The 14841-nt window shown below is 44.9% G+C and overlaps 1 protein-coding gene across 1 annotated transcript in view; it reads right to left on the bottom strand.

The window, feature by feature from the left end:
• The window catches only part of gxylt2 (glucoside xylosyltransferase 2), a 31782-nt gene that overhangs the window by 2461 nt on the left and 14480 nt on the right, over positions 1–14841 (bottom strand). The window contains exon 6 of the mRNA XM_041980105.1: positions 631–803. Coding sequence (XP_041836039.1) covers positions 631–803 — 173 coding nt within the window. The remainder of the gene's footprint in view (positions 1–630; positions 804–14841) is intronic.

Genomic DNA, 14841 nt, shown 5'->3' with positions numbered 1-14841 from the left:
ACTCTATTAAAACGTATATGTGCAGTTCACCTATCAGCCACATGAGGGAGCGTCTCTTTTTATATATATATATATACACTCATGATTTTTAATATACATCACATCCCAAATTTCCCTGAGGACTCTCCAAAGGGATTAATAAAGTATTTCTATTCTATTCTATTCTATCTTCCAGAAGAGTCAGCAACCAGCCAAAAGAAATGGCTAAAGAAAAACCAAACTAGAGACCGGCCTAACAGGTGAATAAAAGCTGTGATTTTATCAGATGCTTGCCTTTAAAATAGTTGTTATGTTGAACTAACGATAAAAACAGGCAGAGAGGTTTTCTTCTCTTCGTGATAAGCATATGGCCTAACTGGCTCCCAGGGATTCACCAACTTTAAAAAGTGGGTTGCTGAAAAAACGTTTGCACGGCAGTAGAGATGCTGCAGGTTGAGCCATTCACCTCCCTATCAACCAGCCGGTCGTCTATCTGGTCCACATCTGGTCCACACTCCTTACCGGTATACTCTGATTAGTACTCGGTACCTAATATTAGTGAAATATGAACTGATGACATATTTAAAGGGACAGGAACAGAGGGGCTATGAACCAGCAGGTAACCAGTAACACAGCTCCAGGAATACTCACATCACGTATCGCATCATAGACCACCTTGAACACCGGCTGCTTGTTGTCATGGTACACTCCACGGTTGCCATGGAGAATGGATATGCCCTCCTCCTCAGCCCCTTTACAGTTACTCCCGTACATGCAGTGGTCCGGCCTGTAGTTCCACTGGCAGGGAAAGATGAAGAGGCATTCTGTGGAAAAAAACATCAGTCAGACCAAAAACACACTCAGCATCTCTCCAGAAAGATCCAGAATCTCCTGTCTTTTCTTTTTATTTACCCCGCCCGGTTTTAAGGTGATGATGAGGGTGAAGAGCGTAACATGCAGGGATTAGGGGTGCACCTCTGGTAAGAACTGGGGATATGTCAGACTGTCTCTACATCCCTGTCCTGTAATAACATGATGGAGCAGCATTCTACACCTTTCCCCAGCCCGTTGGGATGTTCTTCAACCCCAAGACGCATCGCTGTGAAACGGACGGGATCAACCTGCAGACAATGAAAACTTTCCTGGACGGCTCAACATGATCTGACTGTCAGAGATGAGGAATCCTGCTGGACGTTACATAATAACCTATGAAGAAAAAACATATCCTACTCATCTGGAATCAGCAGAGATCTCCATCTTTTAACTGGTTTAAACTCATTTTGAATGAAACTTTGAGAAGAACAAGGGAGGACATTTTCCTTAGAAAATGGGACGACTTGTGGACATCCGACACCCTCCCGGTATGACAAGGCTGGCCTGGACTTCATATAGAAAGAGATCTACAAACTGAGCAGCGAAGGAGGTGACTGGCTGTTTGTTTGTTTTCTAAAGTCTCGTTTTCTTGCTGTTTTCTTTTTTCTGTTATGATTTTTTTCTACTCCTGACTTTCCTCTGTTGTGTTCTGTATGTTTGAGAAATATTGACAAGACAGAGTTCCTACAGGTTTTTCCGAGTTAAATTTAAGACTTTTAAAGACCCCTTGGAACAGAATTTAATGCCCATCTCACGGCCACATTGACCAAAATGAATGACTCCTAGAATTTAAGAAAACACATATATTTACATCAGCAGTGATTATTACAATAACCTGGGTGTGTGTGTGAAGTGCAACGCTTCACTTAACCTGCTTGAAAATGTATTTAGACCCTTACAACACAAAGTAATTCAAAGAGTTTTGTATCAGTGCAGCACAGCCAGCAGAAGTCAGGCAGCAACAAGCAGCAGCTGATCTTTTACTGTAATAACGGACGTGACTGAGTTCATGTTGAAAACTACACAGCGTTTTATTTACCGTCTCAGTCTAGATCGAAGCTTTACACCAACTTCTTTTATTAACACAAAACTGCTGCTCGCTGTGTCACTCACAGACCGATGCATACGAACAGGTGAGCAGGCGTCCGCCAGCACCGCGTACGTCATGTACCTGAATGTCGCACGAACAGGTGAGCAGGCGTCCGCCAGCACCGCGTACGTCATGTACCTGAACGTCGCACGAACAGGTGAGCAGGCGTCCGCCAGCACCGCGTACGTCATGTGCCTGAACGTCGCACGAACAGGTGAGCAGGCGTCCGCCAGCACCGCGTACGTCATGTACCTGAACGTCACACGAACAGGTGAGCACGCGTCCGCCAGCACCGCGTACGTCATGTACCTGAACATCGCACGAACAGGTGAGCAGGCGTCCGCCAGCACCGCGTACGTCATGTACCTGAACGTCGCACGAACAGGTGAGCAGGCGTCCGCCAGCACCGCGTACGTCATGTACCTGAACGTCGCACAAACAGGTGAGCAGGCGTCCGCCAGCACCGCGTACGTCATGTACCTGAACGTCGCACGAACAGGTGAGCAGGCGTCCGCCAGCACCGCGTACGTCATGTAATGTACGTCGTTTTACGGCTTAAAATGGATTCACTGTTCTTTACAGGCTTGTTACATCACCACGTTTTCTGAGATCTGAACTTTTAGAATATGCAGCAACTGAATAAAACAGTTTGATCAGGACATTTAACCAGAGATTTTTCCACCACATTTCAGTCATTTGTGGAAAGTTTGTCGGCAACGAAGTTTGGAATTTGCGACGTGACTTCACAGCAAGCTGTCATATGATCTTTAAATGATTTATTCAGTACTACGTGTCATTTCTGGAGGAGGGCAGCGATTTTTGCCTCATCACGCAGGTTCCACAGGAAATGATGGAGAAGGAGCGACGCTGCCTCCCGTGTGTCCAGCAGTTTACTCACCGAATCCACTAAATTCTCAGGTCAGATCTGCACACTTCGAAGTGCGGATTCGTCATCGCGGTGTGCCGAGCACTTCGTTTGGCCTCAAAGGCTGCTGGAGATGCATCCTTCGCCGCCTCTTTTCTCCCAGAATTCATTGCACACAAGACGGTGGTGAATCAGCAACCGAGCTCAGAAGAGTACGTTTTAAGTTTTAATAAAGTTTTGTTAAAAACAAAAAAGTGTGTTTTTAATAAATACACTTTAGTAGAAACCGATAAAACCAAGTAGATTAAAAACATTAAATGGTGAAATTAAAATTCTGTAATATTTGATATTTGTGGATTTTTGACGAAGTGTGTACTGCTGGAAAACAGCAGAGCCTCATACTGTGTTTTCTTTTTTTTCTTTTTTACTGTCGGTGTTACCGGTCGGTTTTAACCTTCACTGAACTATCCTTTGAGGAATCTCAGAGGTTTCAGTAATTCAACATCCTTGTTGTTGCTGTGGGAAATTCTTCGTAGAGAGGTAGGCCGTCCCATCTCACGAACATTAAGCAGACTTGCAGACCCTGAACTGGGACACACCTACAGTCAGGTAGCTTTCTTTCGCGCGTAAATAAAGGCTTTGTGTGTGTTCCTCAATCATTTCTCCCTGTAAAGTCATTCCTAATTTCAATATAACGGTCGGGTTGGAACGAGAGGAAATTACTTCACTTCCGTCACTTTGCAGTTTGGACATTTCCCGACACATTTTAACGCAACACAGCGTACAACTTCAGGTCAACATCATTTAAAACCTACAGTATAAACTTTAAGGACAAAACTGTCTGATTTAAGGACTTTTTAAGGTACTAAATGCATATTTGCAAATTCTAGACTTTTAAGACTTTTTAAGATCCAGCGGGACCCCTGCAAGAATAATAAAAAGATAATTACAAAGAAAAGAGAGAAAGGTTTACAAATTTTCTGACTGATTAAGATTATAGTCAGGGTGCGATTTGTGAAAAAACCAGAGGGGGATAATTCTCATCATTTTGAGCAACATTTTGATAATTTTGAGAAAAATGACCACAACAGTGTAACAGGCTAAAAATGGTTGTTTCTCCTGAAAATTTGCTGAACTTAGGTTATTTAATTCAGATTCAAAGCTTTGCTTCTGGCTTACAAAACAATAACCCAAACGGCTCCGGTCTACCTCCACTCCTTAATCCAGAGCTACACTCCCTCTCCACAGTTACGCTCTGCCAGTGAAAGACGCCTAGTGCTGCCACCACAAGGTGGCGCCACATCAGTAGCTAGACTCTTCTCCTCTGTTGTTCCCCGGTGGTGGAACCATCTACCAAACTCCATCCGATCCGCAGAGTCCTTATCCACTTTTAAAAGCAAGCTAAAGACTCAGTTGTTTAAGGAGAATTTCCACACTTAGCTTAACTCTTCTACTCAGAATGAGGTAGAAAGATTTGTCCAGATCTTTGGTTCAACCAGGTACTGAAGAAGCTGAGTGCAGTTATGCCCAAGTTGATATTCGTGATCTTGTATTTAAACAAAATGATTTACGAAGAACAAAAAAACCAAAATTAGCCCTACCTCCAGCCCTACATGACCACCTGGTCCACCTGGACTCCAGCAGTCTGACCACCACTTAATGATGATGTCCATCTTGTTTGAATTCATGCTTGTGTTGTTCTTATTTTCAAATGTAAGTCGCTTTGGATAAAAGAGTCTGCTAAATGACTGTAGAATAGAATAGAATAGAACCACGGCAGTAGGGTTATATGACCTCTTTTTTTTAAAACTAGAACTGAAACCCTGCATTTGAAGAAATATTTGCTGATTATATTGAACTTAAATTTGTGCCAAATAAACATAAATAAAATTAATAAAAAAAAAAAAAGACTCCCTTCATAAATTTAAAATAAAATATGGCAAAGCCTACCACAATGTGCTGTCTACATGTTCTTTTTTAATTGGTTAGCCTATAGGTCGCTACAAAAACACTCTGTTCTGATAATGCAGATTTTTCCTGCTTTCCGGTGGGTGGATCAATAGCAGAGTGGTGTCCCTGCTTCAACCACATCGCCACAAATCTGCGGGCTGGGAAGGAGGCAACATTGGTCCATTTACAGCGATGAGAAGCAGATTGTTCAATGTGGATATTCGGTCTGTTTCTGCCACTGGTAAGAATGCTGCTAAACACACTGAAACTTCAGTCACACTCGGCTCTGGACGCTGGCACCGTAGGGGCAGAGTGGGGGCAGCGTGGAGGCAGGGTGGAGGCAGAGTGGTGGCAGAGTGGGGGCAGCGTGGAGGCAGAGTGGAGGCAGAGTGGGGGCAGAGTGGGGGCAGAGTGGAGGCAGAGTGGGGGCAGCGTAGGGGCAGCGTGGAGACAGAGTGGGGGCAGCGTGGAGGCAGAGTGGGGGCAGCGTGGGGGCAGAGTGGGGGCAGCGTAGGGGCAGCGTGGAGGTAGAGTGGGGGCAGCGTGGAGACAGCGTAGGGGCAGCGTGGAGGCAGCGTGGAGACAGCGTAGGGGCAGCGTAGGGGCAGCGTGGAGACAGAGTGGGGGCAGCGTGGAGGCAGAGTGGGGGCAGCGTGGGGGCAGCGTGGAGACAGCGTAGGGGCAGCGTAGGGGCAGCGTGGAGGCAGAGTGGGGGCAGCGTGGGGGCAGCGTGGAGACAGCGTAGGGGCAGCGTAGGGGCAGCGTGGAGACAGAGTGGGGGCAGCGTGGGGGCAGCGTGGGGGCAGAGTGGAGGCAGAGTGGGGGCAGAGTGGGGGCAGCGTGGAGGCAGAGTGGAGGCAGAGTGGGGGCAGAGTGGGGGCAGCGTGGAGACAGCGTGGAGGCAGAGTGGGGGCAGCATGGAGACAGCGTAGGGGCAGCGTGGAGGCAGCGTAGGGGCAGCGTAGGGGTAGCATAGAGGCAGAGTGGATGCAGCGTGGGGGCAGCGTTGGGGCAGAGTGGGGGCAGCGTGGAGGCAGAGTGGGGGCAGAGTGGGGGCAGCGTGGAGACAGCATGGAGGCAGAGTGGGGGCAGCGTGGAGACAGAGTGGGGGCAGAGTGGGGGCAGCGTGGGGGCAGCGTGGGGGCAGAGTGGGGGCAGCGTGGAGGCAGAGTGGAGGCAGAGTGGGGGCAGAGTGGGGGCAGCGTGGAGACAGCGTGGAGACAGCGTGGAGGCAGCGTGGGGGCAGAGTGGGGGCAGCATGGAGACAGCGTAGGGGCAGCGTGGAGGCAGCGTTGGGGCAGCGTGGGGGCAGCGTAGGGGCAGTGTAGGGGTAGCATAGAGGCAGAGTGGGGGCAGCGTGGAGACAGCATGGAGGCAGAGTGGGGGCAGTGTGGGGGCAGAGTGGGGGCAGCGTGGAGACAGCGTGGAGGCAGAGTGGGGGCAGCGTGGGGGCAGAGTGGGGGCAGCGTGGAGGCAGAGTGGGGGCAGTGTGGGGGCAGAGTGGGGGCAGCGTGGAGACAGCATGGAGGCAGAGTGGGGGCAGCGTGGAGACAGAGTGGGGGCAGAGTGGGGGCAGCGTGGGGGCAGAGTGGGGGCAGCGTGGAGGCAGAGTGGGGGCAGAGTGGGGGCAGCGTGGAGACAGCGTGGAGGCAGCGTGGGGGGCAGAGTGGGGGCAGCATGGAGACAGCGTAGGGGCAGCGTGGAGGCAGCGTTGGGGCAGCGTGGGGGCAGCGTAGGGGCAGTGTAGGGGTAGCATAGAGGCAGAGTGGGGGCAGCGTGGAGACAGCATGGAGGCAGAGTGGGGGCAGTGTGGGGGCAGAGTGGGGGCAGCGTGGAGACAGCGTGGAGGCAGAGTGGGGGCAGCGTGGGGGCAGAGTGGGGGCAGCGTGGGGGCAGAGTGGGGGGCAGCGTAGGGGAAGCCTAGGGGCAGAGTGGGGGCAGCATAGGGGCAGCGTGGAGGCAGCGTTGGGGCAGCGTAGGGGCAGCCAGGGGGCAGCGTTGGGGCAGAGTGGAGACAGCGTGGAGGCAGCGTGGGGGCAGCGTGGGGGCAGTGTGGAGGCAGGGTGGGGGCAGAGTGGGGGCAGCATGGAGGCAGCGTAGGGGCAGCGTGGGGGCAGCGTAGGGGCAGCGTGGAAGCAGAGTGGAGGCAGCGTGGGGTCACCTTCACCACCGGATTAATTAACATCATAGATTATTCTACTTTACATAATTTGGAATCCACAGTTATTTCTTTAGATGCAGCCCGAGTGGCTGGGCTATTCTGAGGCGGGCTGGGTGGGGGTTCTGGGCTCTGGTGCCTGGGGGGGGGGGGGGGGGCCCTCTCCCTTCGGGGTGGTGGGCTCCATATGTGACGGGGGTCTGGGTCTGCCCGGATGTGCTGACATGGTGTGAGTTGGTGCATGCCCTGGTGTCTGGTTGCAGCCCTGGGACCCAGGGTATGGCCCGGGGCAGGAGGGGTGTAGCGGCCTGAAGGGGGGCTGAGTGGGGTTCGGGGGATTGTAGGGGGAGGTGATGGGGTGTGGGACAGGATTTTCCATCGGACGCACCAGTGAGGATGATGTCACCGTTGCACCAGACTCTGCTACGCCCACACCTGCTCCAATCAATCACCGCCGATCTCCCTCTCTGGAATACTGATGAGACACACCTGTAAGTAATCCCAGCTCCAGGATATATAAGTGCCAGCTCTCCAGACAGTCTTCGTTGGACCTCGTTCAAGCTGCCTGAACTTCTCCTCTTCCCCTTCCCAGTCCCGACTGACCCAGCTAATTACTTGAACTCAGCACTATCTTTGGAACTCATAATATTCTGGATGAGATTACCAGTCCTGTCTCAGTGAGGTCCTTCATAACAGAAGGTCCGACCTAAACCGAAAGCAACACCAGGATGGAACCTCCAAAAACCTGGTATTCCGGAGATCCACAGCTCTGCAGCGGTTTCCTTCTCCAGTGTTGTCTCCATCTAGAAATGAACCCAAGCAAGTATCCTACAGAACGCTCCACAATCGCTTACATAATCTCCTTATTTACAGGACCAGCTCTCCAGTGGGCAGATGAGCTCTGGCAGCAAGATAGCGCCGTTACTCAGTCCTACCCCCAGTTCACACGACACTACAAGGAAGTGTTTGGTATGCCACCAGGAGATTCCACCATCCAGGAGCAGCTATTCTGGCTGAAACAAGGAAACCATCCCATCACAGAACACGCACTCCGATTCCGCAGCCTAGCGGCAGCCAGCAGATGACACAAAGCAGCCTTAATCACACACTTCAGGATGAGTCTGGAACCAGCACTCCGCCTTCAACTTTCCGCCTTTGATGACAATCTGGGTTTGGAAAAATTTATTCAGCTGGCTATACGTGTTGCCCATCGTCGAGATTGCTGTCTACAGGATGAACAACCTGCAGCCATGGCCGCCCCAGCTGGAAAAGTCGAACCCATGCAGGTGGACAAGGTCCGTCTGACCCAGCAGAAGGCAGACGACGTATAACCAACGGACTTTGTCTTTACTGCGGTCAGGCGGGCCACCGGCTGGATACCTGTCCCGTTCAACCTCCAAGACCCCGGGTGAGTTTGGCATGCAGGGCCTCTATTACCCACAAATCCCTCACAATCCCTGTGATCTTAACTACTCATCTGGAATCTTTAACAGTCGCAGCTCTCCTCGACTCTGGCTCAGAAGGCAACTTCATTTCCGGGTCCCTGAAAGACCGACTCCAGGTACAATGTCACCACTGTCCAGAGCCATATTAAGTCCAGTCCATAATCGGAAACAGACTCACCCCACACAGCAGTCTTCTCCAGACTTCATCCCTACTTCCAGCCCTGTTCATAATAAACCTGTCAATTCAGTCCTGTCTCAGTTTAAAAAAACAATTAAAAATTCAGACCTTCAATATTTACTAAGATTATGGTATTATCTAGTTAAACACAAGACTGTAACTCGATAGTAATTAAGCCAAATATATAGAAAATCATCATTTATGCTACCTTCCTAGGTACTTTCTATTGGGAAGTACTTGTCCCAATCTCTTAGCCCTAAATTTCAACTCATGAAAATAATACTTAAAAGAATTTTGTAATTTTTTCAATGGTGTATTTTAAAACATATGTTTGGTTTATTTTAAACAGAATGTAAAATATTTAGATTCATTTTGAAATTGTTTTAAAATGACAAAAGCATGCTTTAAAAAAATGGTGTTCCACACTTTTATGTCACAACCGTAACACGAGTCATTTTGCATCATGGGTGGAGCCTAGTGTCAGTCAGACACCTGAAATTCTGACCAGGAAGTCACACTGCGTCCCTGTCCCTCATGGTTGCATGGTGAGTGATTACCTCATCATTTTTTAAGTAAATGTGTTCCAAATAAGTACACTTTTGGGGGCTCAAACCAAAAAATTAATTTTTGTTGTGTGTACAACTGTTCAAAACATCTGTTTTTAACATGTTTGAGTTATGCTAGGAATTAGCTAAAAATGTCACAACCGTAACAAACTGTAACGTTGCGGTTGTGACATAATCATTACGGTAGTGACAACTTGTAATGTTCCACATAATTAAGGCCATGTTTGATCATTATTATTAAAATATACTCTTCAAACATAATAATAATAATAATAATATATTTGATTTGTAAAACACATTTCATTCTTAAAAGTGCTAAATAATGTTTAATATGATAAACATGATGATAATGCTGACCTATATTTCACGTTATACAGCTAAGCTGGGAGAAAGCAAGTAGTAATGCCAAAATAACATAAAAAGAGTGGAGCAGAGAGGGTGAGAGAATACAGAAAAAGATTGAGGGAAGACCCAGAGAAGTACGAAGAATACTTAAAGAAGGAAAGAGAACGAAACAAGAAACGAAAAGGAAGAAGGAAAGGTCAAATCTATCAGTGATTTATCTGACAGGGAGCAAAGGAAGGTCAGACGATCACAGGGTATTGGTGAAAAGTCAAAGAGAGATGGAGAGATTGTGCACAACTTCGAAGCCCCCTCCCACACCCTCTGCCACGCCTTCTGCCATGTCTTCTCCCACACCTCCCCAACGTCCACACATTTCTAGTGAGATTGTTACTCCATGCACTAACTATGAGATTAATAAGAGATGTTCTGTAATGCGCGCCCACAGAAAAATAAAGACCCTTGAGCTGAAGATTAAAGAACTTGAATGGAAAAAAGAAAAATATAGGAAACGGTTTGAAGATTGTTCTTTAATGCACTTTCAAGCACAAAAGACGTTCTGCTGTGAGTATATTTGTTTTAGTTGTTTTACTGTCATGTTGCAGTAGATGCGCTACAAGGTTGAAGTAATGTAAAATAAATGACTCTTCAATAGTAAATGACCTCATTTTATTGATTAGAAACATTTGTGTTTGTAAAATTCACATTGAAAAGCTGGTTATGAGTTAAAATTAAGCAATAAGGTTGAGGGGAAATAATGCAACCTTGCAAACATAATACTGTGGTCATGACCAAAACAGTGCAGTCATTAATTGAGTCATTAAATAACATTTTATGATAACTGCTGGTTAAATGTAAATTCAATTTAACAATTAATTTGCTCTGAGATCTCTATGATCAGTGTAATTTATTTTACAAAAAAGATTGCATTTAAATTTTGATGAGTCTTAGAAAATAAACTTCAAAATTTGTTTAAAAAATAATTTTAATTTATTTAGTTGTAAGACCCTTCATGAAAAATTTCTAAAAATATTCTTTAGAGGATGTATGGACACACAATATTAACAGATTAATATAATGATTTTTATTGCAGTGTGTTTCTATGTTATGGTAGTGACACCTTTCAGGAGTGGAAAAACATTTCAAGAACAGACAGACATTAATATATGAAATTTGACTGCACCTTTACTAGATATGTACCATAGAAATATGGTGCAATATATGTATGGACGAGGTTTTTGGAAAAAAACATCTTTTTAAAATATGTTTCCAACTCTGGACTTTGCACGAATTCTGTAGAATGGCCCTATTACAGCAGAGGGGACTTGTATAGGTGGAGGATGGAGTGCAGTTGTTGCCATAAAACCAGATACGAGTACTAGTAAGAACAGAAACAAGAAAAATCTGACAAAAATGCTTAACATTAGAGCAAGAACATAAATTCAAATTACAGAAAGATCAAGAAATACAAAAGGAAATAAAAATCTATTTGGATCAAGAAGTAGAGAAAAAGCCAGGTAAACAGACATTTTATGAACTTGGCCCAAAATCAACTAAATTGCTTAGACTTCGTAAACAACAAGCTGATGCCACAATCCTAAAAATAAGAAAAATTACTAACAAACACAAAGGAGATTGGAGAAGTTCAGAACAAAAGAATCTCTACTGACATTACCTTGAACCTGGAACGAGGTAGAAAAGCCAATAAGTAGATTAAAAGCAAACGAGGCTCCAGGTGGTGATGGCTTCCCTACAGAGTGGTACAAAGTATTTAGGGAATAACCCTAACTCTTTAACTACACTCACAAGGAAGGCAAGATGCCTCCATCATGGAAGGAGGCAATTTTAACACTAATCCTGAACAAGAATAAAGAGAGAAAACTGCACCAACTACAGGCCAGAATCATTTTAAATGTTGACTACAAACTGTACAAATCCATCATTTCCAAAAGCCCTTTTATTGCTGATACAGATGAAGAGCAAACTGGTTTCATAATAGGAAGACAAGATGATATCACGATTTATTTGGGACAGTAACAGGGCCAGAGTTTGGTGTTCAACATTCCAGTCGCCAAAAAAAAAAGGCGGTATGGCCCTTCCTAACCTAAAACTGTATTTCTATGCAGCTCAGCTCCGTCATCTGTGTTGTTGGATAGAAAGAGGTTGAGACGTGTATTCCTGTATTCCTGGGAACCATCTACAGTTGCTTTTGGGGGAGGACGGTATACCTGCTCATTTAAAAAAAAGTACATTAGAAACCTGGTTTAGGGCAGCCAAACAATTAAAACTGAAGAGGGAAAGGAAAATATTAAAGTGGATTGCTTTGGACACAGATTTTAAACCAGGAATGCTCGACTCAACATTTAAAAACTGGATTTATAAGGGTCTTATGAGGGTACCTTTGGTACTGTAGTGCAAAATTCTGAAATGATGAGTTTTCAAGACTTGAAAGAAAAATTTGGGCTTTGTTGTCGCGAGGTCCTTTCCATTTCCTTCTCAGAGTGGAAGAAAGTCAGACAAGCAAAAGATGTAAAATGCTTGTAACGTTTATTTGCTCAGCTTCTGTGACAATAAGTAATTAACAGGGTTCACAAAGGTTCCAGTCCAGTTTACACAGATCCTGAGTGGTTGTTTCCTCCTTGGTGTCCATCCCAGCACTGCCCATATCACAGTGAGGATCCCTCTTTTTATACGATAAGCCCCTCCCACTAGGCTCAGTACCCACATGAAAAAAATATGCAAAAACAAGTGGCCAAAAAAAAAACCAACATATCTTTGCAAAGGTGTAATTATGAATTAACTTAATTAACTTAAAATCATTTTCATTCTCCCCACAGGAAAACACCTTTTCCAATATTTAATTCCTCTAATTAATGCCAACACAAAACACCTTGACCCAAGTCACATGATCCAGAAACATGATCCAAGTCACATGATCTAGAAACATGATCCAAGTCACATGATCCAGGAACATGATCCAAGTCATATGATCCAGAAACATGATCCAAGTCACATGATCTAGAAAACATGATCCAAGTCACATGATCCAAGTCACATGATCCAGGAACATGATCCAAGTCACATGATCTAGAAACATGATCCAAGTCACATGATCTAGAAACATGATCCAAGCCACATAATCTAGAAATATGATCCAAGTCACATAATCCAGAAACATGATCCAAGTCACGTGATCCAGGAACATAATCCAAGTCACATGATCTAACATGATCCAAGTCACATGATCCAAGTCACATAATCCAGAAACATGATCCAAGTCACATGATCCAGAAACATGATCCAAGTCACATGATCCAAGTCACATGATCCAGGAACATGATCCAAGTCACATGATCCAGAAACATGATCCAAGTCACGTGATCCAGGAACATAATCCAAGTCACATGATCCAAGTCACATGATCTAGAAACATGATCCAAGTCACATGATCCAAGTCACATAATCTAGAAACATGATCCAGTTCACATAATCCAGAAACATGAGCCAAGTCACATGATCTAAAAACATGATCCAAGTTGCATAATCTAGAAACATGATCCAAGTCCCATGATCTAGAAACATTATCCAAGTCACATAATCCAGAAACATGATCCAAGTCACATGATCCAGAAACATGATCCAAGTCACATGATCCAGAAACATGATCCAAGTCACATGATCTAGAAACATGATCCAAGTCACTTGATCTAAAAACATGATCCAGAAACATGATCCAAGTCACATGATCCAGAAACATGATCCGAGTCACATGATCCAGAAACATGATCCAAGTCACATGATCTAGAAACATGATCCAAGTCGCATGATCTAGAAACATGATGCAAGCCCCATAATCTAGAAATATGATCCAAGTCACATAATCCAGAAACATGATCCAAGTCACATGATCCAGGAACATGATCCAGAAACATGATCCAAGTCACATGATCCAGGAACATAATCCAAGTCACATGATCCAATTCACATGATCCAGGAACATAATCCAAGTCACATGATCTAGGAACATGATCCAAGTCACATAATCTAAAAACATGATCCAAGTCGCATAATCTAGAAACATGATCCAAGTCCCATGATCTAGAAACATGATCCAAGTCACATGATCCAGAAACATGATCCAAGTCACATGATCCAGAAACATAATCCAAGTCACATGATCCAAGTCACATGATCTAGAAACATGATCCAAGTCACATGATCTAGAAACATGATCCAAGTCACATAATCTAGAAACATGATCCAAGTCACATGATCTAGAAAACATGATCCAAGTCACATGATCCAAGTCACATGATCCAGAAACATGATCCAAGTCACATGATCCAAGTCACATGATCCAAGAACATAATCCAAGTCACATGATCCAGAAACATGATCCAAGTCACGTGATCCAGGAACATAATCCAAGTCACATGATCCAAGTCACATGATCTAGAAACATGATCCAAGTCACATAATCTAGAAACATGATCCAGTTCACATAATCCAGAAACATGATCCAAGTCACGTGATCCAGGAACATAATCCAAGTCACATGATCTAACATGATCCAAGTCACATGATCCACGTCACATAATCCAGAAACATGATCCAAGTCACATGATCCAGAAACATAATCCAAGTCACATGATCCAAGTCACATGATCTAGAAACATGATCCAAGTCACATGATCTAGAAACATGATCCAAGTCACATAATCTGGAAACATGATCCAAGTCACATGATCTAGAAAACATGATCCAAGTCACATGATCCAGAAACATGATCCAAGTCACATGATCCAAGTCACGTGATCCAGGAACATAATCCAAGTCACATGATCCAAGTCACATGATCTAGAAACATGATGCAAGCCACATAATCTAGAAATATGATCCAAGTCACATAATCCAGAAACATGATCCAAGTCACACGATCCAGGAACATGATCCAGAAACATGATCCAAGTCACATGATCCAGGAACATAATCCAAGTCACATGATCCAATTCACATGATCCAGGAACATAATCCAAGTCACATGATCTAGGAACATGATCCAAGTCACATAATCTAAAAACATGATCCAAGTCGCATAATCTAGAAACATGATCCAAGTCACATGATCTAGAAACATGATCCAAGTCACATAATCCAGAAACATGATCCAAGTCACATAATCCAGAAACATGATCCAAGTCACATGATCCAGAAACATAATCCAAGTCACATGATCCAAGTCACATGATCTAGAAACATGATCCAAGTCACATGATCTAGAAACATGATCCAAGTCACATAATCTAGAAACATGATCCAAGTCACATGATCTAGAAAACATGATCCAAGTCACATGATCCAAGTCACATGATCCAGAAACATGATCCAAGTCACA

This window comes from Melanotaenia boesemani, chromosome 3, assembly GCF_017639745.1.
Source record: "Melanotaenia boesemani isolate fMelBoe1 chromosome 3, fMelBoe1.pri, whole genome shotgun sequence".
NCBI classification, from domain to species: domain Eukaryota; kingdom Metazoa; phylum Chordata; class Actinopteri; order Atheriniformes; family Melanotaeniidae; genus Melanotaenia; species Melanotaenia boesemani.
The sequence above is the reverse complement of the archived record's forward strand: the minus strand, read 5'-3'. Positions and strand labels throughout refer to the sequence as shown.